This window comes from Psittacula echo, assembly GCF_963264785.1.
Source record: "Psittacula echo genome assembly, chromosome: 18".
NCBI lineage: Eukaryota > Metazoa > Chordata > Aves > Psittaciformes > Psittacidae > Psittacula > Psittacula echo.
The window spans coordinates 2,494,437-2,518,344 of record NC_137754.1 but is presented as its reverse complement, the minus strand read 5'-3'; the positions used below and the strand labels follow the sequence as shown (position 1 = coordinate 2,518,344).

At 45.3% G+C, this 23,908-nt stretch overlaps 1 protein-coding gene across 1 annotated transcript; it reads left to right on the top strand.

Annotated features, from left to right (window-relative positions):
• Positions 1-779: 779 nt before the first annotated feature.
• On the top strand, positions 780-22,103 carry TRIM29 (tripartite motif containing 29; the record flags this gene model as incomplete). Its single annotated transcript, XM_080631677.1, has 9 exons — positions 780-1,637; positions 8,792-8,887; positions 10,138-10,371; positions 10,734-10,932; positions 13,734-13,817; positions 16,621-16,686; positions 17,911-18,012; positions 19,128-19,204; positions 22,041-22,103. The coding sequence occupies 9 exons, from the start codon at positions 780-782 to the stop codon at positions 22,101-22,103; spliced, it is 1,779 nt and encodes a 592-aa protein (XP_080487803.1).
• Between the last annotated feature and the right edge of the window lie 1,805 nt (positions 22,104-23,908).

The window sequence follows — 23,908 nt, the reverse complement described above, 5'->3', positions numbered from 1 at the left end:
TGGCCTGTGGGAAAAACAGGACTAGCCCATTTTAAGTTCAGGTCAGCTGTGTTCTTCTGTTACATGGTTGGGTTATTTCCAGGTCTGGATGGATGGACCTTGCACAAACCCAACATCAAAATAAAAATAAAGGTAATAGGGTCTTTTAAACCCAGTATTATCCCTATGTTTCCCCTCCCTGTCCTACTGAATGCAGTAAGCCCTCAGGGGAATTGAGTTTAAGAATGCTTTATTCTAGGCGTTCGTTTTAATTACAGCCATAATTATTTCTGTGCATGGGTATGACCCAGTTAACAAACCCATCTTCTGCATCTCATGGTCTCCCCGACCCTGCCCATCTCTGCGAGGAGGTAACCTCAGCTCCCAGCAACAAGGAGCAAACTTATTTTTGAAACAAGCGGTCGAACTGGTTGCTGCATCTTAATGAAAACGATTTTTAAAGAACCCAACACATTTCTATGTATATAAACAGCCCTTCCTCCCAAACCTGGTTAGACAAGAATGTTCCTGGGTGTGGACTGCCTTGTATAATTAACTGCACAGCTGTAGCTTCTGATCCCATGTAACTTCTTTCTTTCTCCCTGCGTCTCCCCAACATAATCCAGGCATTCTCCTCCTCCCTGCTGGAGTTCCAGGTGCGTCACTTGGGCAGAAACTTTCCAGCATTCTATCGTCATTCCTTGCTGAGACAACGACTGGGCAGACATACCCACTTTCGGCTGAGAGGCAGGAACTGGAGGATAGATTAAGTGGTGAAGCTCATTTGCCCTGTTCAGACGATGGAAACGGGGAGTGCAGCAAGGACAAATGGTACCACTGGGAAGCCAGAGGATGTGAAGAGTCCATCTGCCCCCAAAAAGGAAGAAGAAGTGAAGAAGAACACAAACTCTAGTGGAGGCGAGAAGGAAGCTCTGAAGGGCACTGGCAGTGCATCTTTGGAGACAGGGCAAATCAAGAGCTCCCTTTTCTCCGGCAGTGACTGGAAGAGGCCCATCATTCAGTTTGTGGAGTCATCTGACGAGAAGAGGTCAACCTACTTCAGCATGGATTCAGCAGATTCAAAGAAGATGCAATATGCCAGTGGACAGATAGGGGAGATGAGGAGACCACCGCTCTCCTTTGCAGAGAAAGGCGATCTCAGGAAGTCCCTCTTCAATTTGGATTCCAAAAAGAGCTTCCTGCCTAGTGAAGGGGAAGGGAGGAAGTCATTGTTCTCTGGGGGGCAGATGGGGGACCTGAAGAAAACTTCTCTCCCTCTGGTAGAGACAGGTGACCTGAGAAGACCCACCTTCAACAAGCCTGACAGAGCAGCCGGATCACGGCCCAGGGTGAAGCTTGAGGATGTTCTGTGTGATTCCTGCATTGATAACAAGCAAAAGGCCGTGAAGTCCTGCTTGGTGTGCCAGGCTTCCTTCTGTGAGCTGCACCTCAAGCCCCATCTGGAGGGAGCAGCTTTCCGGGACCACCAGCTCTTGGACCCCATCAGGGACTTTGAAGCAAGAAAATGCCCTGTGCATGGGAAGACCATGGAGCTGTTCTGTCAGACAGACCAGATGTGCATCTGCTACCTCTGCATGTTCCAAGAGCACAAGAACCACAGCACAGTGACAGTGGAGATCGAAAAAGCAGGAAAAGAGGTAATGCTCTTTTTATTGCACGTTCCCATCAGTCTTTCCAATGCACCTCAATATTACACCACAGCTTTTGCTTTCCAGTCTCTCCTCAAATCATGTCTGCAATGTAATTCTGGGATGCAGGGGTGGTGGATGGGAAGCGTTTACTGGAGAATGGATATTGCCTGGGTTCTGCTGCCGTGGGACCATTGTTCTAATGGCTGGTTACAGCAGTATAGCACTGGACTGGCAGAGTGGAGAACCTGGCTTCCACCCCTGGTTGCAGGACTGACTTTCAGCAGAAGCTGAATCAAAGCCCAACGTGCTAGGTTTTGCGTAGTGATCCCCACAGCCAGAAATGTGGGCGCTGCTCAAGTTCAGGACCTCCAGAATGCACGTAATTGGATGAGTGGCTGCTAAAATTACTAATGGCTGCTAGGTTACTATTGGAAATTGCCATCTCAGCTACTTAGAGTGAGATGATGGCTGCTTGTTTTTCTCTTCTGTTGTGGATATAACAGTGCTAAGCACACCTATGGGAAGAGTATTTTGAAGCTTAGGTGAAGAAAAATCCCTGGTGCAAACACAAGCCACAATAATTTCCCCTGATGTGTTACTAAAATTGGTTTAGAAGACGGATATCAAAGGAGATGGGGCTGATGTGTGGAGCAGTGCTCACTAATCAGAAGTCTTCCACCTTTGATTGCTTAGAGTTTCACGCTGTTTGATTTCTGGGTGGACATACGATTAGTCCGCTAGATGTAGTAAAGATCAGGGTCTCACCATGTTTGGTGCTGTACATCCCCATAGTAAGAGCATGTCCTGGCATAAAAACCTTCTAAGCAGACAGGACAGGAGAGATTACAGAAAGGAGCCCCATGAAACGCTGATGTAAACCAATTTGCCTAGAGTCACACAGCCAGTTCATGACAGAAACTGGAAGGGCACTGAGTAAGATCTGCTAAACCGTACTCTTAGGCTCAGCCCAAGCCAGTGCTCTGATGTGGTGAACAGGCAAATGAAAGTGCCCGCTACTAGAAATTCCTGAGTTATCCTTAACTTGGAAGAAGAGTTTAGCTCTCTCTAAGGTGGTGGGAAGATGTATCTCATAAGGCTGAAATAACACCTTATGCAGAGCTTCCCTCCGTCTTCCTGTGCACATATTTTGTCTCTTCTTCAATGTCATCTCCAACTTGCAGACTTACTGAAACCAGACGTTTCTTCTATGTCTCAACCAGTCCTTAATAAAGAAATTCCTGCAGGGCTCACTAGCCTGCTGTTTGTCTCATAATTGCTTATTCTTGTGTTTTTGATGTCGGCTCTCAACATAGCATATGCTGACTCTCACAAAGCTGTGTCTGGTGTCTGCCAGGTCGTCCAATTCCTCTTAGCTGTTTCCACTGAAAAGAAGTTAACAACTGCTCCCCGAGGAACCAGAGCTAATCACAGCCTTCTTCCTGTAGTTGGATGGACCTAGAACACCTTGGTCTTAAAGAAGCTGGGCAAAGGAGACTTTACCTAAGATTTAAATGATGTTTGATTTCTTTCTCAGAATCTTTACGTCATTCTTGTTAGCTCCATGCTTTAGCTCCTGTGCTGTCCTTTGCTGTTTCTGCTGCTGCTAAGCCTAAAGGATTTAGGGCTTTATCAACATGAATCACACACATGTGCAAGTTTCTCCTGACAATGAGTTTTGATCATGTTGTAACTTGAGTATTCACTTAGACAAAAACAATTAGCAGGATAGCTGCTGCTTGCAAATATTTATTCCTAGCCCCGATTTATTCACCCTAGGTGGAGCCTTAGAGAAAACCAGAATGAGGAATGAACATTTCCAAGTCCCTTTTGTTCCCACCTATTCTTTTCCAGTCTTGCAAATCAGCTGAACCGGGATGTGACCACAAATTGGAAGAGTGGCAAAGTATGGTTGGTACTGCTGGCCTTTGTGGAAAGAATGAACAAAACCCCCACATTAGGTCATCCCCATCCTTGACCCATTTTTACAGCTTGCATCCAAGCATCTCTAGGGTAGCTTTAGTACCTCCAAATTCACTAACTATACCACTGGCTGGTGACCAAAACACAGCTTTATCTACACAGGCCCTTTCACACAGTGTGGGTTGTCAAAGAACAATTGGTTCAACTATAAAGGTTTCCCAGTCCTTGGATATGCTGCAACTCCAAACCTGGAGAGGATTCCAGCAGAACTTGGTGTGGGGGGATGTATGTGTGTGTACTGTGATGCACTTAAGCCTGACTGTCAATCTGGGTGCTCAGCACACAACTGTCACATAATAAGGTGTAATATGCTTGGTTTAGGCACTTCTATTCCTTTCATATGGCAGAATTAATGCAGGTTACAGTCTCTGTCATGAGTTTGCCTTTGCTATAAGGCCTTTAGAGAAGAAAGGTGCTTCAGTTCAGGGTTGGGAAAGCAAGGGATAGTTTAAGATCCTTGTGTAAAAGTAGGTAACTCTGCTTGTTCCACAGTGCAGGCAGAGACAGTACAGCTTAAGAGAAAAGGAATGCAAACAAGCCAGTAAATAGACACCTACTAGTTAGAGCATTTAGGCAAGCAGTGGAAAGACTGATATTTGTCTATGAGACAGAGGGAGAACGCAGCAGCATATTCCACTTTTCAGGAGCCTGGGGTCAGAGTCACTCATCCCCCTTTTCCTGGTGTGCTGACAAGACAAGAGGGAAAGGCACAGGGGTCAGACAGAGACAACTTGGCAGGGAAGACAGAGTCTTTTTTCCTGATTTTCCACACAATGGTATTCACAGTTTTTACCCAGCAAACCTTTAATGCCTTCCCCAGAGCCACTTTGCATCAGTTTCCTGCTACGGCTTTAGAAGAAAACGAACATCCCCAACAGAATCAGCACAAGAAACAACCAAGAAAAAGGCTGTGAGGCTGGGTAATAACCACACACAATTGAAAAGTGGAAACTGTCGATAGCAGCTTGTACACCCAAATAAAACCCTCTGGCCAGCTTGATTTATCAGCAGAACCAGAGTCCCCCTTTTGGACAGCATCCTTCATTTTGAAAGGGGATCCTTCACTCAAAACCTGTTTTACAGGCCTAAGCTCAAAATGAAACAACCTCACATATGCCTGCCAGTCACAGAGCTGTAAATAACCTGTCGTTACTATCCAGCACCAGCCTTAGTACTCAGCACGTCAGGTCAGTTCTAGTGAAAAGCACTTTGATTCTCTTCTTTAATTCTTTACGTTTAAAGCAAAGTTCACATTGCACAGCAGGTTTAAAGAGGCAGCAGAGAACTGCTGTGCAGAAACGGGACCTGGGTGTTCCTTGTTTCAACAAAGCCACTTTGAAAAAGGGAGACTTCACAGAGGCTGAACTGGGCTTTGGAGTCAGCCATGCACAGACATGCACCCAGAGGGATTTCCATCTGAGCCCTCTGTATTGCTTTCACTGTCTGAATAGAGAACAAACAAGAGTGTGTTGGCCCTTCTCACTGATGCAAGGCCAGGGCACGATGTGGCTGTGAGACCTTATCTACACAAGTTGTGGTTGCTCTGCGGACACAGCTTAAAATAGATGCTCTTTCCACAGAGATGGTGCAAGTTACCTGCAGGACGTTCTTCCTAGCTGGAAGGCTGGGGAAGCTGACCTGCTGCCAACTGATTTGCCTGTTTGCCTGTATTCTGCGTTAGTGCCTCTGCAGCAAGGGCAGAACACAAGGAAAGCCCACCACTTTGTTGTTAAGGAATTCTCTTCAAACTGTGCAAAGCAGAAAGCCTTTCCTGGCCTCAAGCTCATGTCGTGACTGGTGGCATTAATGCAGGATGCTGGCAGAGCCTACAGAGATTGTAGCCCACTGACACTCACCTCTGCTTAACAAAAGCTTAGACAGAAAACTGTAATGGCAAAAGCAGCAGAAATAACATCCCAAACAACTTGCTGACTTCTCAGCGTGTAATTTCTAATACAAGCCCTCTATTAGGGCAACTGGTTTAAATACTTCTCTAGCTTCATTACTGCATTTGGTTGTTGCTGTCAGGTAATTAGCATAGCTCTCCCAGGCTGGTGACACAGGGGTGTTCCCTGATTCAAGACCTGGGTTCCCAGAGCATTAAGACATGATGATGCTTGTATTGCTGCCTTGCAAAAATGAGTCACATCGTGATGCAAGACTCATAATCTCACATCTCTAGGTCCTTTACAGCACAAGGGCTGGGTTCAGCTGTAGATGTACACTCTGAACTTTCACTTAGGCCTCTTGATTGTCCTAATTAACCTAGACTCTTACAGAGGATCCTCTCTTAGCTCGAAGACTCTCAGTGCCAGTTTGCTATAGTCAAACCAAATGGTCTAAACCTGTATTTCCTACAGCTTCTTCACTGTTATTACTTCTACACTGTAGGAACTCCCCTTACAGTGGGTGGAGGTGCTATGTTATCTTTCACAAGGCCCTTCTGAACGCCAGGTCTCACCCAATGGATTTGTTCTGGGCGGTTCATCACATAAGGGGATCAGGAGTTCTTGACCCTGGAAATTCTGGGAAATATGAAGAAAGCTGAGAGAGAAGTTTCTTGATAGGGAATAAAGTGGAGAAGTTGACAATACCTAGTACCTGTAGCCAGCCTACTGTAACACAGGATGTGCATGGACAGCCAAAGCAATCTTTCAGCCAGTCCCAGAGTGATCAAGGCCTTAAAAACATCATTTTCACTTAACCCCTGTCTAGAGCACCCCTACTGAATAAGTTTCCTTGTACCCACATCACCAGTTCCTGCACTATTCCACAGCCTCCCTGAGTCTCTTTTTAACATATTTTCTATGCTTAGACTAGTTTAAATGTCTGTACTACCGTGCAATGAAACACCTCCTTTGCTGGTGTCTGTGCTAGTGTTTCCTTTTGCCCTCAGTATGGGCGTTTTAACCCATGCTGAACCTGGATGACTGTGGTATTTGCATTCGGGGTATTGGAGCTATCTCTGTAATTTCCACTTGCAAATCACAATTCTCACTCTAAATGGTAGTGTGGGTCTGCTCTTAAATAGTTGTTACATCCCATCCCAGAGGCACCCAAACTACCTTTCTGGGTGAACGGATATTATAACTGCAAGTTAGGAGTTAGTATCACTTTTGAGCAAGTAATAGTTTACAAAACTCCTTTGATACCCATCTTAATTAAAAAGTACTATAACAACATAATATTGCTATCGACATCTTTCCATCCACCACCTGATTCTTTATCCTGTTACATTTCTTTTCAAATCCCTGTGTTTGAGAGTGTCTCAGAAAAATCCCTCCAGTCCTTCTCTGTATGATTTCACTCATATTCTTGTAATAAGAATGTCCTGATACCTAGGGATGAGGAGGAAGGAAGACCTCCCATTGCCCAGGAGATGTGCTTTTTGCTTTGCTAACAATTAATGCCATCTTCTCTGAACCCCTGTGGAATATGAGCTTCAGCTCATTATGGTATTTACTTGACTGTTGAAGGCTGTCAGGGTGTATAGATGGTATTTAGAGGGCCAGTGCTCTCCTAACTCAACAAACAGGGACAATTACAAGGGCAATGTGAGGATGCAGCTCTTCTGGCACTGAGATACCTTTGAGTACACTTGCCTTTTTTGTTCCTCCTTTCTTTTGTTTTATTAGGCAATAAAACAACTATCAGATTGTTTTCCCTCTATAAATAGAGAATTTGCTAAATTGGAACAGCTAAAGTCAATGGCTCTCAGATGCAGCTGTGCATGATGCAAGCTTAAGAGGACGTTCAGACACTATGGTGACTGGCACCAAGACAAGAACCCTGATGGGCTGATTTCCTCGGTCTGAGCTGTTTGACAGCTTGTTGCATGCTTTTCTTCATCGTGTGATGCTGTTTTCGACTCCTTGAATGGAGAACTGAAAACCTGAAAGCTCCCACCCCAAGGGAAACCATGACACAAGGGAAGACCCAGGTTTTCATGCTGTGCTATCTTCTTGGATGTCAGCAAAGCAGTGGGAACTACCACTTGTGTTTTAACAGCAAGAAGACCTCACTGTGTTACTTGCTGCAGGAGTGGATTTATCCATCCCTATCTCCCTTTCCTCTAAGTGTTGGCGTAAATGTAAGTGCTTTTGGGTAATACAACCATTTGCTAAAGGATCCCAAATGAACAGCAGGCTTTCAGAACTTTTCCAACGCGACACAGCTCAGTCGTGGAGTACAGGTAATTCCTGCAAACTGTGTAGTTCCTAAACAGCTCTTGGGATAAGTGCTCCACTGCCAGATTGCTTGTAGTTATAGTTGTGCTGTGAACAACCTGTACACACATGAAACACAGAAAGGTCTTGAAATGCATAAACAAAGGCTTTGTCATGATGGGGCAGGGCAGGGCCGTGTTGAATATGAGCGACTGAGGGAGGGGTTGCCCAGAGTTAACGGCGCAAGGCATTACCAAACAGCCAGCTGCTGTTTAGTAATGTCCAGAGACATGGCATGCACACCACCCGGCATGTTACATCAGTGCATAGCTGCCCAGCCCTCCATGGGCTCCAGTTCTATGAACTGCCTTGCATGCAATTGTCTGGTCTGAGCTTCTCTGGGAAGCCAGTGCAAAACGAAATGCAAATGAATCCCAGTGAAGTTGCTGATCTAAGCCAAGCAATGGTTGACTACGCCTCCTCCTTCTCTGTTTTTTATTTTTTCCAAGCATTCCCCAGCTTCATCATAACATGAAAGCTCTCAATTCAGAGCAAATTAATCCACAATCCTGTCTAAACAGAATTCCTGCCGGAGGCATCGTCCTCTTGTTGCAACACTCGTCAAACGTCATTCCGTAATTACATGAAAACTGTTATTGCTGCAGAGGCACACCCTGGGATGGGCCCTTCACTGCATACACAGCTAAATTTTGAAACAGGCCTCTTCCCCCTCCAGCTAATGACTCTAATGTGATTAAAAGCGGCACCATGACGGTAGCCTAGTAGGTGGGTGCTTCTGCTGCTGTCTTTGCTGAGGGAGCTGAATGTCTTGACCCAGCGAGAAGCTCTGGGATCCTGTCCAGTGTCAGCACATGATCTCCATTTCAAGCAGTGCCAGGAGCCTGCACCTCCCAGCTGTTATTGTTCAGGGCCAAATGCATAAGTGGGAGCACAGAGCCTCTTTGAAGTAGGCCACCCTCAGCCCCAGTTCATGAGACTCTTCTCTCCTCACAGGCTGAGCTTTCACTGCAGAAAGAGCAACTGCAGCTGAAGATCATTGAGGTAGAAGATGAAATCGATAAGTGGCAGAAGGAGAGAGACCGCATCAAGGTGCGTATGGGATATTCGTTTCAGTTCCCTTCTCTCTTTTTCCTGTACTTGTCACTTTCTTTTCCACTCTCTCACATCCCTCTCCTCCTTTCCTCAATTTCTCTGACATAGCCAGCTGTTATTCACTCCATCCCTTATCCTCACTCTCTCTCATCACTCTCCAAAATTCAGTCATTCCAAGTCTTGGAAACAACAACTCCTACTAAATTACCATTGCAACATACCCTGCAGGAGATCAAGAAGAGACAGCACAGCCTTGTTACAAAACGATCCAAGGCACCTCCCCGCTTTCAGTCCCTTACAGTTCTTCTATCACTGGTAGCCAGGCTGATTCGGAAACAAAGGTGTGCTGCTGCTTTCTTTCTTGCTAGACCACACACACAAACAAACTCCAGAAGGGTTCTGGATTGCCCAAACAAAGATAAGGCAACAAGAAAAGATGCAGTCACACCAGCAAACACCTGATTTATGGTGGAACAGCTCATTTCCATACAGATACAGGGCTCTATTATAATTCTTTCATCATGCTAAGGGTTAGACTATAGTCGTGATGTTATTTTTGTCATTTATACCCCAACTGAATAGAGCAGTGAAAACACAATTTGAAGACACCCCAGAAAATCTGCATAACATTAATAGGCGAAGCCATTCTTCTTCCTTTTATGTGGTACACGTCCATTGTCTTGCCAGTTCTGCTTTTCGTCTACTTTATTACTATTATTACGATTATGACTATTATTACTATTATTACTGTTATTATTATTGGAAACCTGACCTAGAAATTTTAACTCTGAATAGAGTTACAGTCACAGTCCTTCTGAGGGACCTAGAGGTGAGGTTTGTAAGATGTGTTTTAGCACCTTTTCATCCTTGGAAACGGTGAGAATTTGGTCCTCAAATTCTTGAGGAGCCAGAACCATGATTTAGAAAGTTAAAACAGTGGTTTTAAATATCACCAAGGAGGGCAATTCAGGAATTGAAATATATGCTCTTATAATCAGGAAGACAGCGTGCCCTTTAGATTACATGCTCACAATTATTGCAAGAACAAGTATTACTTCTCTTAGCATGTCTCTGGTGCTAAGACTTACATACCCAGAGTCTCCATAGTCACAGTCTAAATGCTGAGGATGCTTGGATATATCCCCCCTCTCTGTTTCCCTCTGTTAGATGACTCCCTGAGAAGTTTAACATACTATTTCTCCTGCCTCTTTCCTACTGCCTCCTCTCTCTAACCCTTCCCTCTGCAGAACTACACCACCAATGAGAAAGCAACAGTGGACCAGCATTTCAAAGAGCTGATCCGTGACCTGGAGAGGCAGAGGGATGAAGTGAAAGCTGCCCTGGATCAGAGGGAAAAGACTGCATCAGAGAACGTGAAAGAAATCGTGGATGAGCTGGAAGAGAGGGCAAAGCTTCTGCGGGAAGACAAGGAGAACAGGGAGCAGATCCACCAGATCAGTGACTCCGTGCTCTTCCTGCAGGTAACCAAGATCTCAGTTTAGTTTTCTTTCCATGAGGACAGTATTTGTCCCAAAGACAAATCCCAAGCTGGTGTAAGATTTGTTAATCTCCACCAGTTCAATGCACATTTACGGCAGGAACCTACCCTGATATTCAAAGCTGTCACTGCTCTGGTAAGTGAAGAATGAACTTCCATGTGCCAACTCCTGGTCTTTTTGTAGATGGCTGGAGCTCACAGGCAGAACATTTGTCTGCCCCCTCCATCTTCACTGTTCTCCTTTGCACTTCACATTATTTGGAGTCCAACATTAGCCAGTTCCCTAGGATCTAACCTCTAGCTCTTTATGTTCCTCAGTAACCTCTCCTCCCTTCTTTTTGGCAGGAGTTTGGGGCTTTGATGCGGAATTATGTCCCCCCTCCATCTCTTCCAACATACAGTGTGCTGCTCGAAGGGGAGAGCATGAGCCCATCTATGGGACTCCTCAGAGATGACCTCCTAAATGTGTGCATGAGGCACGTGGAGAAGATCTGCAAGGCAGACCTTGGCCGCAACTTCATAGAGAGGAACCACATGGAGAATGGTAGAGTATCTGAGATCTACCCCTTCCCTCTCTCCCTTGGCAAAGCCTAACACAGAGTCAGAGGTGAAGTGTGATCAGTGTGCTCTTACAGAGCAGAAAGTAAGCAAAGACCTAGGGAAAGTGGGAGAAACACTACCTGCAACTGGTTAGTAGCACAGCACTGCAAGGAGTCTTCTAAGTCTTACTTTCCATGTCTCCCAATTAGTTCTGCAGAAAGGACTTGTCTTGCATCAAGCTTACACATAAGTTTAGGAGGACAGGGAACTAGAATGGGATTCCACAGCCGAGTTTCATTTTCTAACTCTCCCACAAAAAGCTTTTGTAACCTTAGGCAGGTCAATTATTCCTGAAAGATGACCTCCTGAACTAAGAATAATAGGGATTAGAATTAATAGTTATCTCACCAGGCTGCTATAAGGATATAATCTATTAACAGTTGTGGAACCTAGATACCAGAACAATAAAAGTCAAGAAGCTGGATAGGTAACATGAAGATAAATTGCACCCTGCTGTTCAGAAGGATGTTTGACTCAAAAAGATGCAGGGATAATCTCAAGTACAGTTCATGCAATACAAGCAGCTGAGGAACTCTGCTGCAAACCTGCAAGATCACTGTTGTTTCATGCAAATTCACAGTACTAATTCCTGCCATATTAATACACCACCTTTTTCCTGGGCAACAGCCATTTAAATCACTCCAACTTCATTCCAGAGAAGACAAATTCACATTACAAGATGATATGATAAAGGAGGAAGGGAAGAAGCAACAAAAAAAAAACCCTCCAAACCAAAAACCCAGACAAAAAGCAGCGTGTTGAAAAGATGCACAGCAGTAAGAACAACATGGGTTCAGTTACTGGTCAACATGGTAATGCTTTTCAGAGCCTGGGTTTTATGAATCAGCCTGCCTGCATTCACAATCTAGAGCAATAAGACTGAAGGTGACATGGGACCAGAATACATTTAGATCTGTAATGAGAATCACTAGTATTCCTCAAGTGACAGCCTGCTGCCTCCCTGCATTAAGGAGAGAAAGAGTAAGCCCCTGGCCCCAAGGAGCCTGCACTGCAAACAGTTCATTAATGTTTATCTAGTGCCATCAGTCTCCATTAGACATGAATTAGATGGAGCAGATTCTTCTGGTCAGGAGAACTGAACTTCTTAGTTCAAAGTGCTCATGATACATAGCTAGAGCTGGATTTTTTAACTCTGCCTACCCTTCAAGTAGCACCAGAAACTGAACATTACTTGTCTTCCAACATTTAACACTACCACGTACCTTGTTGGATCCTCAATACTCTCTTTTTGCCAATCCTGAAGCAAATATATTTGACTTGGCTATTTGTACAACCCAACAAGGGTATGTTCAGTCCTAGTGGCTCTGGATAAAAACTGACTACTTCTTGATCATTTTTAATTGGGGCCCCTTCCATATTACTGATGTCAGAAGTCCTCAATACTTGCAGTCTGTGGGATTCAAGTGGCAAAGTATGAGTGGGGCAACAATTAACTGCTGCCAGAAAGCTGGGCACTTAGAGAAACTTTACCAGGGATTTAATGGACACAGCTTGGAGTCTGCCTAATGAGAAGAACAATGGTATCCACTCAGCTGGGAAATGTTATTTAAGGTGAGTCTCAGAAGCTTCAGAGCTCTCCGTTTTTCAACCCACAGTTAGACTTGAAAGAGGACAGCACTCTGCATCTAGTGACTGCAAGGAAATAACTCCACAATTACTTAATGGATTTAATTAACTCAGACTCCCCCTGAGTCACTGCAACAAGTTCATTTGCAACTGGCTTGATCTTCCAGTGTAAAAAACTTCCCAGGAAGAAATATTGTATTAATGGAATGAAACCAGCTTAATAGCAGACTCCAAAGGGAATCCACTTTCTTTTAGTTGTCATAACAGGTACCTACTTAGTAGTGTGGCAAGGAGGAAAATAATCAGAGAACATCCAGGGATTTTAAATAACACAAAGATAAATGGGAGAAATAATATAAAAGTTTGTTCAATGACTTAAGAAGCAAAGAATGGAACTATTGAAACACAGGAAACAAATTCACCCCCTTGCAGAGAATAATAGGTTTATAGAACACTTGAGGCCCTCAAAGAAAGTATTTTTGTAAGCATCTCTACTGATAGAGCACCAAATCCTGTGGGTCAGTGTCAGAAAACCAAAACCTGGGAAAAGGGTAGGTTTCATCTGCTTTGCATGAAGCCTGAAGCAAACATCCTTGTCCAAGAGCCTAGGAAGTTAGAGCTGTTTGCAAGGTTTAGCATTTTGCTTTAGAGACTGAAGAAACCAACTGAGCTCTCCCAACACTGATTTTCTTGAGCTTTGTAGCACTTGCAGCTCAAGATCTGCTGGTTGGAAGCCAGCACTATGCACAGGTTAAACACATAAAAGAAGCCAAACCACTGCTTTTGAAGTGGGATACAGTTTTAGCCATACGGCAGTATTTTGGTAGGAAAATGCCTCACCCTCAAATCTCCCTGTGGATTTTCAGGAGCTAGCATATCTACTGAATGGCCAAATGCTTCAGCTCTGCTATGTCTCTGAGGGAGCTTTCTCCTTTATCCCAGGCTGAACCTCTGGGCAGCTACAGCACTGCTTTAGCTCCCAGCCAAATAGCCCCACAGAGGTATTAAGAAATAACAGATAAACTTGGTTTCAAAGAGCAGAACCTGCAGCACTTGAAGAAGCAATTCCAATCTGTTATTCCCTTCCCCCTATTCCCATCCCTATATCAAGATCACTCAACAGCAGCCTCCAGCTCACGCCCTCCTCTGCTTCTCCAGGTGACCACCGCTACATGATGAACAACTATGAGTGGAACCAGCCTGACAACTTGAAGAGATTTTCCATGTTCCTGTCTCCCAAAGGTATGGCACCCTAATGGTGGCCTGGCTTCCTCCAGAGTGAGAAGCAGTGAGTGCGAAAAGCCTAAGCAAAGGCAATGCCTTTAGAAACAGAAAACCAGAAAGGGTAGCACAAAATGAGTAACCAAATTTCCTCTGCTCTCTAGGCCTGGCTTTGCCAGGTGTTTACAGCTGCTGTTCTGCAAAGCCAGATGGTGAGCAGTGTGAAGGGATATGCCAGCAGTTAGCACTGGCACTCCCCTGAAGGCACATTTGGAGTGTAGTGTTGCCCGCTCTGTTGTTAGGGTTCCATGGGGATAAACCAAATCCCAACACTGAGCCCTTTGTCTGTATTTTCCACTTTGCCCTCCTCCTCTGTTCCCAGCCCACGCCTGGCAGCTCACTGGCAGCCCTGCCTGGCGCCATGGGGATGAGGATGCCCTTTGGAAGCAGAGGCAGCATTCCCAGTTGAGCATCAGCAAGACTTTAGCTGGACTGGTTCCTGCAGGCTCCCCAAGTTAGGAGATAGGCTCCTCATCAGAGGCTGAAGGGGGGGCATTTTGCCAGTGGTGGGTTTGTTTTGCATGGAGCCTGTCTCCAGACACTGCCCGGATGGTTATAGCGGCTGTGCTGCCCCAGCTGCTTCAGAGCTTTACAAGCCCCGTGCTGTCAGGAAAACACATGTTCTGCTAAGTGGAGCTGCAGATGCTCAGGAGAGACCACAGACTCAGCCGTGCATCCAAAACCATTTTCAACCTTAAGGGATGGTGGTAAGTTAGATCTAAAATTGCATGGTCTGACCCTATCTCCACCCAAATTCAGGTTCAGGAAGAAATGGCCCATCATGCATTAGAAGAGTGTGGCAGGGTGTGATGGGAGGAACACAGCAGACAATGCTATTTTGCCTCCACTGCTGCCACGTGTATGAAACCTGACATGGCAAAAGGAAACCTAATTTGTGACAATGCCACTGCATGGCATAGCCTAGCTGCTCACTGCTCCAGATCAGAGCAGGGACTTCCCTCTTCTCCTCTCTGGATAATTAATTGCTAAGACCTGGGAACAAGGGCTTACTGGCTCCCAGCTGGGATCCAGCATCCCAGCCTCCTGAAAGATGTGCCCAGAGAAAGGAGGGATGAACAGGGACTGCTAGATAGAGGGTATAATATTTAATGCTCTTTATTGGAGCCAGTGGGGACACTTGCTGGATGCAGTCAGCTAGAGAGTGGTGTGAGGGCTGTACAGCAGCTTGCAGTTCAGTGGGTCCTGCAATGGATTTTTGAGCATACACATACTCGGGGATCACTTCTTCTGCCTACGCACATCTACCTTTTCCTCAGGGCACAGACACGTTGCCTTCCAAACCTCCTCATTCTGTGTTTTCTACCAACAAAGTCACTTTATCAAAACCAAAACCTAAGCACAATCTCTGCTGAAATGGGTTTGAACAGCACAGGGTTCTCTTGCCAGGATGAGGACTCAAGCATGATAGAAAGGAGCCAGCTGCTGAAACCACACTGATGGGTTGCTTGGGAATGGAATGAATCAGTAGGCAAACAGGAGACATGACCCATTTAGCTTGCATGCTGGCTAGCAAAGGATTATCTGATGAATAATGCAATGTACCCAAAATCATTTAACTCTCTAGGGATTTCTATGCACTATGTGTCACGTAGAAGTCCAGCAATGCCTCCCATTGCATCTTTTCTAAGGAATTCCATAAAATGGGATTTTAAAAAACAGAGGACCACCCTTTGCATTGCACAATACACAGTATCCTTGAATATTTCATGATAGCTTTGTAACACACCCTTTTTCTCGCTAGGTTGGATCACTGCAAATCCTCCCTGAAGCCACAGTGACAACTCTGTTGGCTGCATTGAGGAAGGCTACCCAAGTCTAACTGCAGGGGCCCATACTAAGAAACTGCTTGGATTTGAGCGGAATCTATAGGTTTTTTTAAGCTCTGCTTAAATTCAAGGAGACTTCTACTGCCCCAGTCATTAAAAACAGTATCACAGAGCAAATGCTTGCAGTGTGTCCTAATGAGGCAGAGGGGAGACATAAAAGGTTTCAAATGCTGCCTAAAAGATAGAGGAGCAGTCTGTTCCATTGCTCAGCAGTCCTTTCTGTCCTCTCCACTAAGCTTTCTTCTCCTGATGTGGCAAACAGCTTGGCCAGAGCCAGGAGGAGGTTGGAAAGATCACCTTGTGCCTTTGGAAGTCTTTGAATGAAGAGTAGAAGGGACTCGGGCACAGAGAGGGAGAGCCAATTGCTTAAGTAGAAACACTGCTTAAATAGAAAACAGGCCACAGGATGGCAGCATAACAGCTCCAAGTACTCACCTCTCCTTCACTCTTCTGGGAGTCCAGTGTCTCACTAAAGGGGTACAGCAGCCCTAGTCTGCATCACAGTATGATGCATTAGTGAAACCTTACAGCCTGCTCCAGTGGCTGAGACAATGTGTGCTGGAGCAAGAAATGTTCCTCTCTTGTGTCTCTTCGAGCTCCGAATCCAAGCCTTTGCCTGCATGACTCTTTGCAGAAAAGTCATGTTGAATAGACAAACCTGAGTTGGCAATTTAATGCAGCTAAAGACAGTTCTGCAGCAGTTAGAGTGCTTTGTTCTCTAAATGAGAAGGCTGTCCATCATTCCCTAGAACCCAGAGTAAAAAAGACCAGGCTTTTCTCTCCTCCATGGACCCAGATTTCTGGTTTGGGGCTGCTTCCGGATTAGTGGGGACTGTTTCATAGAGCAGCGCTAGGCACAGGCCTTTGAGCCAGCTCATCAGGAGCCAACTGCTGAACTGGATGCTCTTGTTTTACAGCCAGTTTCAACCCACGATCATGGGAATTTTCCTCCTTCCAAGCGACTGAGGAAACACTTGGTACGGGTAATTCCGACTTCAGTGTGAAAGGATCTAACCCCCCGTGCCACAGCTTTCTAGCTGCCTAACCAAAACTCTGCTTCCCCTCTCAGCTGTCCTGTCACCTGTCAATCACTGTCTCACAGATCCATCTCTTAGCTGGGTTATCAGCACTGTCTGCATAGACCCAAACCCAGGATCTCACTGCTCTAGATCCAGCATATACAGGAGGGAAAGGCATCCTTGTCCTCACTGTTCAGACAGTGAAAGAAGAAGATGGAAAATACAGATACCAATCTGTCAAGATCCTGAGATTCCTAACCAAGTGCAATCAACAGGAGTGCCAACATCACCCAAAGCAACCAGTGGAGGATGTGGTGGACTCCAAGTACCCACAGCCAGTCTCAGAAGCACAAGGCAGCTCTTCTCCATCAAACACACATACACCTTTTGCTTAGCTTATAAGAGCCTGCCCAATGTTGACTGTCAGTACAGCAACCAGCATGATGAGGAGGGGATGCTTTGAGCTAGTGTATCAAGAACCCCAGCAGCAGTGAGTCATGCCTTTTCTTCCCAGATGCCCACCTTCCTTTTCCTTGCACATATTTCCTTTCTTTGCTTTGTTCATGCTCTGAGGGTCCTGCCTTGCCTTTCATTCACAGGCAGCCTACAAGCATCCACGGCCACTCTACCTGGGGGAGCTCTGGTGACTCACAACCACACCTAAGTTGTTCCTGCTTTTCACGCCACAGGCAGGGCTGTTTCCCTCTCATCATCTCTGCTCTCAGATATATTCTGGCAGCCGGGGCCTGACCCCAACGAGGCCAGGAGGGGAAGCCTTGCTTTAATTCCTATGGGCTTTGAATAAAGCCTCAGCTGCTTGGAGGCAAGGGAGCTTTGGCGGTTATGTAGTTTTGCCTTGTTACTCCTGTCTCTGGAGATGCAGTTTGCCTGCCAGGGAGCTGCTGCTCTTCAGTCACACCTGCACTCTGGGTCTGTCAAGAGAAAGGCTCTTCCCTGCCTGTCTGCAGCACTGGGATCACTTCACACTTGCACACTGTGTACACTAGGACCCCACAACTGACTGCACTCATCTGCCTTTTCTTACCAAGAGAAAAGGGACAAAGCTGTTAGTTCCCATTTCCCCCAAGCCAGTTGAAGGTAGTTTTACAGGGTGTGTTTTGAAATGCTTAGGCTTCCCCAGTGAAGCATGCAACACCATGGAATAACACAACCTCTTCTATCTTCCAGTCGGCAATGGTACTAAGCTGCCTTTTCAGTTCTCCTCGGTGGGACAGAATCCGCCTGGTGACTTCAGCAAACAGTCTGATGGGAGCCTCTTCACTAAGACCGGTACTAGGCATTTGGTATTTTATCCCTTCCTTCTTGCCCTTTTTAGGTGATAAGACATTTAACCCTCTTCTTGCTCCCCCAGAGAAGGCCTGGAGCAGTCCTGCACCTAGCCCATATCTCCTGTCCTGACTGTCAATCTCTTAGATACACACACATGTTCACACGAGCAACTTACTCTGCTGAGCCAGGGTAACAGGAGTTTATTAAAGAGTGTTAAAAAACATTAAAAAGTTATATCTAGTGGTATCTAGCTGAAGTGGTCTTAAATTTTGTGTGCAATGGGTAAGGATGAGAATTCTAGGTGATTTTAAAGACAAAGAGACCAGGGAAATATAATGGGAAATGATGCTCATGGGCATTTACCCTTTCTGCTTCATCGGGGTTTTAAAAGAGCTATCATCCTGAAAGAATAATAGCCACTAAGCACAACCTTTAAAACAATGTGCAGTAGCTGCCTGTTCTCCTTCATCTGAACCAGAATCCCCCATTCACCATCTCATAATCCTCTTTTCACTACTCAGTAGTTCAAGGGCACCAGAGGTGGAATCCAAGAGCATCAGCACCTGCCAAGCAGAGCCAGGTCTGATTAATTGGTGAATGGGAGATGGTGGGGAAAGGCCATTGCCTGATAGTGCTGGAACTGGTTGTGATTCAGCAGAGCTGGTGTTATTTTTGAATCAGAATGGAGCTGCTGTGGTAGAAGAGGGTTAGGACTTATCACACTGCCAGAGGGACTGTCATTAATTTCCGACCTAAAACCCAAGCCTTGGATCTTTGCGGTAATTAAATAGCCTATAGTGTTCTTTGCAGAATGCTTAGTTTGGGACTTGGCCTAAATTTAATCGGACTGATTGCATTCCACCTCTCCGCACTCCTCAGACATTTTAATTAGACAGACCTTCTTTACTTCCTCTTCCTAACTGATTGGGTGGTGGAATAGAGAACTGTCTGACAGCTGGCGTGTCCCACCCCAGAAACGGCTGCATTTCAATGTTAAGCAATGCAATACTAATTACGTGGCACTTCCAGTCCTGCTACTCATCTTGACGCTCGCAAGGGGAGACGGGGATGGTGGCAGGGACTGATCTATAACAGGTTGTTTTGTGTTGTCACAGCTTATCCTTCAATAGTGAGACATCAGTCTGCAAAGGTGACACCACAGACATGGAAATCCTCTAAGCAGTCTGTCTTGGTAAGAAATATACCCTTGGTGTGAAAGCATGTGCGCAGCTTCAGCAAGACAACTATCTGCTTTAGGGATACCTGAGACTTAAGAGACCAGGGCTTGGGTTCTTTGGAGATGGGAATGTAAAAGCTCCAAGACACAGTATTTTTTTCCTGTGGTTAACTGCATTCGCAGAGGGATGCAGGTTAACACCGCTGCCATCACAGCTCTGGGTCATAGGAATAATCTATACTTCAAAATGATGTATTGAAAGTATTTTGCCCTGATCTAAAATCTGATCCAGGCTTCTAAAAGCTATAGAAATACTATTGCACACATGCTGCAATCTGTAGTACTTTTCCTCCCAGCAGAGATACCATATACCCTTCGTCTGTGACATCTAGAAAGCACAGATTGTGAAAGTGACACCAAAGACCAAAATATAAGGGTATCTTGCTAGTTGCATCCTACAGTGCATGGATGCAATATCAAAACTGAGGGGTCAGACTATGACCATAAATCACTAGAACATCTGTAAGTCACTCATTTTGCACTGTTAGCACGAAACAGGTAACAATGCATTATAAGGGGCAGAGGATAGTGATATTTTAGGTCTTATAATCTCAGACATACAAGGTTAACAAGCAGTTAATGCATAGCCACAGAAACACGAAGTTCATCTATTTTTCTTAACATCCATTCACACTGTGCTACATTAAGATCTTGCATGACCTGAATTGAGATCGTCAAGCTTTCACCCCCGTCTCCACAGATGAAACCTATGTTTTGAATTCTCATTCTACATTTGTGAAAGATTATTTACTGTTCCTCGGAAATAAGACTTGTAAGAAGCAGAGGGTCAGGAGTTGAGAACATTCCCACACTGAAGGAAGAAAACAGAGGAAATACATAACAGTCAGAAAGTGGCTGGACTGCAGGTTTAGTCTGTACTAACTTCTCAAGGCCCTACCAGGAGATGAATGCCTGTGAAAGGGATGTACCTGGGTAGACTGTTTCACAAAATCCAGCCTTGAGTCTCTGGATGTGCTATAGCAAAATGTATCTCCTAGGAACAGCAAGGTTTTGTAGTGTCTTCTGTCTTGTGCTTTGATCACTGCCTTTCTAAAACACCATCTGCTTCATCATGTGTGTGCTCAGGTGGAGGCTCTTGCCAGTGATTTTAGATACCAACCTGCTTCCTAATGGTGATGGTATACAGGGAAGTCTGGTCAGGAAAGTGAAGTCTCTATAGCACTGGCGGATGTGAGTAGGGTGGTCCTAGCGATAAGCATCCTGGTGCGTGACAGGCAGCATGCTGTGCTTCATGAACACAACCCATGCTTTCCTTAATCCCCATAGAGACAGCCTGGGTAACTTCTTCCACATGAAGTCATCAGGCTTTTTCTTTCTCCCTTTCTTCCTTTCTCTCTCATGCATACACTTGTGGTGGTTATTTTAGTTTTATAGTCTATATTCACCAGATAGCCCTGAACTTAACAATTGACTTGATAAATACAAGCATTTAAAAAAGTCCCAAAATAGAAATACATGCTTTGGACTGCAGGAGCTCTGCAGGAGCTTTTATGGTCTATTGGGCCAATAATCGACCTTTTAAAGAGTCTTAAGTATGTATTTAAGTAATACACACTCTGAAAGTTCTGTAAACATGAATTTTCACGAAGGACTATACTATTTAAGGAGAAATGTCTTTTTAACCCACAGGGAGTCCTTTAAAATGAAGCCTCCCTCTTTCATATCTTAATTATATTTGAAATTAAAGCCATAAAATGAAAAGAGCTTCAACAAAAAGGAACATTGAGCACAAGGTATGGGGAGTCAGCACTGAGCAGGAAGACGGGTTGGGCTGGGTTTGCTCTGCCCTTGCTTCTAGCCTCCTGCCATGCCCAATATTAACTAGAGCATTGCACAGAATGTTCCTGTGAGGTCTCTCCCACCTTCTGCAAGCAAGATCTGGGCAGTGGATCAAACCTAAGACAGATAAGACATTACAAAACCACAGCTGTTCCTGATTACCTTGGACACCATTTCACCAGTGTAAGCATATTCTCATCGAGGCTAGAGATTTTTGCCTCGAACAGTGCAACCAGGTACCACAATCAATAAATGGGCTTTTGTGTTTTGTGGTCATCCCAAGCCAACACTAAGCTGTGCAACACAACTTTGCTTATTAGTAAGGGTGCAGATAAGAATGAAATTCCAGGGATAGGTCCTGATGAGAAGAGATATTCGGGACTACAGTAAACAGAGCTAGAGAGATAGCAGATGGCAATTGCTTTAGGCTCTGCTGCTATCTCTCCCTTTACACTTCTGTTTACACAAGCATTTAGTACTGGGCCCTGCAACATGTGCAGGCGTGAATACACAATACACCATTGTGTGAGAATTTCCATGCACAAGAGTTTGGGCACAAATAAATACCACACGACTTAGTTGATTGCTCACATAACTGTGCATGGCTTTCAATGTGAAACCTCCCGAGAGCTCTCAGGTTAGTGAGCAATTAAAAGACACTGACAGAAGCATAAAAATAAAGGTGACATTCCTCTTCTCCGAGAAGCCTCTCATCAAGCCGTGAGTCATAGTCTGAGATTTTATATGATGCACAGACTCATTTGGCTCAGGAATGAGGTCCATGCAAAGCATGTGTATGAATCAAAAAGCAACATCACTTGCATTTGATCACTTCAGCACCTCCAGTAGTGAAATGAGGCAGTGATGCTCTGCAAGAAAAAAGACTGAAGGTGTTAAGCTATGTATGGTTGGGCTACTTAGGAGGGTGAAGAATAGGTGGTCAGAAAAAGAAGGTAGGTCAAACTCACATGCCCCAAATTCTCCATTACAGTCACATTACCGCCCCTTTTACGTCAACAAAGGCAATGGAGCCACTTCCAACGAGGCACCTTGATTCCTGAAGATTTAGGGAAGAGCTGGCAGCACTTGGAGTGAAGACTCAGCTGCGGATTTTCATGGATGTATCTGCTACTATATTAACCTTACTGCTCTAATCTCTGCCAGGGAGAGGGAAGGTGCAGAAGGGAATAGCCTTTACTAGAGGAAACAAGGACCTTTTCCAAATCACCTAATTGCCTTGAAAGCTCGGCAGGCCTTAACAACATAACCCCGTCCTCTGCTGTCACCTCCTTATTCCCTCTGTGTCAATGCCCTTCCCTTTGCTTCTGCAGAGCAAGCTGCTCTGCTTCTCCTGGGAAGCATGCATGCTTGGGTAGCAGCCCCTCCAACTCTATTGTACCAGTTGTCCCCTTGTCCTAAGCGTGTTTCTATGACCATAGCCATTAGGTTCTGATGAAGGTCCTAAGCTGGGGGGGTCCAAAGGTCTTCCTGGAATGAAGAGGCCTCAGCCAGACACTGGGACAGGCTGAAGCTCTTCCCTTGCCTATCACTCAGAAACAGGGAAACAGCTCTTACTGGCATCAGGTCCAGTGCTGCACCTCCCCAAGACTCCTGCGCACTCCCCCCAGCCTATGCCAGTGGCAGCACACCTCCTCAGAGCCCTTCATCAGCTCAGCTCAGCTCTGCTCTTGCTGCCTTCCAAAAGCCATCCAACAGGACCTACTCAGAGCTGCTATAGCCCAAGGCCAGCTACTGGTGGAGGGCAGAGAGGCTTTCTATCCCATTAAAGTACCCCCCCAGCCACCTTTTCAAATTAAGGGATAAAAAAGAAAATCCATCCTACTAACATAAGATTGATTAGATGCCATAGGTGGTGGGTGCTTTTTCGTTTTGTGTTGGCTTTTTTTAATTCCCCTAAACCAAAATTGATTAATACATTGTGGTTCAGGGCTTGGTTTTGGTTTTGTTTTTGTTTTCTGCAATGGGCAATGAGAATTAGTACCATAGCTTTTTGCTTAGGATAGCATTTTGTATTTGTCTCCTGGACAGACAAATCACATCAGCACCCGGCCTGCAAACCAGCCAGGGCTGGTTAAGCTTTCCATGATCTTACTGAGATTATTTTCCTTCCCCTTGGACAAAGCTGAGAGGTTTGGTCCATGCTGTGTAGAAACCTCCCTAGGCCAGGCACTGGGAGCAGATGGCCCATTGCAGGATCAGAGCCCTCAAACAGTGATGAGCAGCTACCAGAGAAACAAGCCCTAACAGCTACTTTTCATGGTTTGCTCTGTTCAAGCAGGTTTTGGAATGGCCTCCCCCTACCTTTCCTACCCCCAAATGCTTGCAATGCCTTGCTGAGAGGTCACACCTGTTCACTCTCTGAAGATGACTTTCTTGCTGGGCAAAGACAGTGCTTTTTAATGCGAAACCTCAGACAGAACTTAGCTGGTTGCTCCAGAATACCTGAAATGGCTCTTACCATTTTGTTCCTAAATGACGAGAGGGGAAGGGGATAGCATGGCAGGGAAGGATGTGAAGAAAAGGAAACTGAGATAGGGTTGCTAGGAAATACACTGAAGGGTTTGAGTATGTGTGTGAAAGGATGAAGTAAGTCCTTCCCCAGATCTCACTGCTTGTTTCGTCCCGGAGCAGGCATCCAACAGCTACTTGTGTCCCTTATGTCCCAGTAAAACCTTCTACCACCTCCTTTCATCTTCCAAAACGTGGGTGTGATACTTCCCTCCTCTTCCAAAACTTGGATATTAAAGTCCACCCCTTCTTTCCTGCCCTATAGAAGGCTTATTGCAGTGCCAGCTGGGAGCTGCACTGCCCCTTGCCCAGCACTCAAATGGAAGAGTG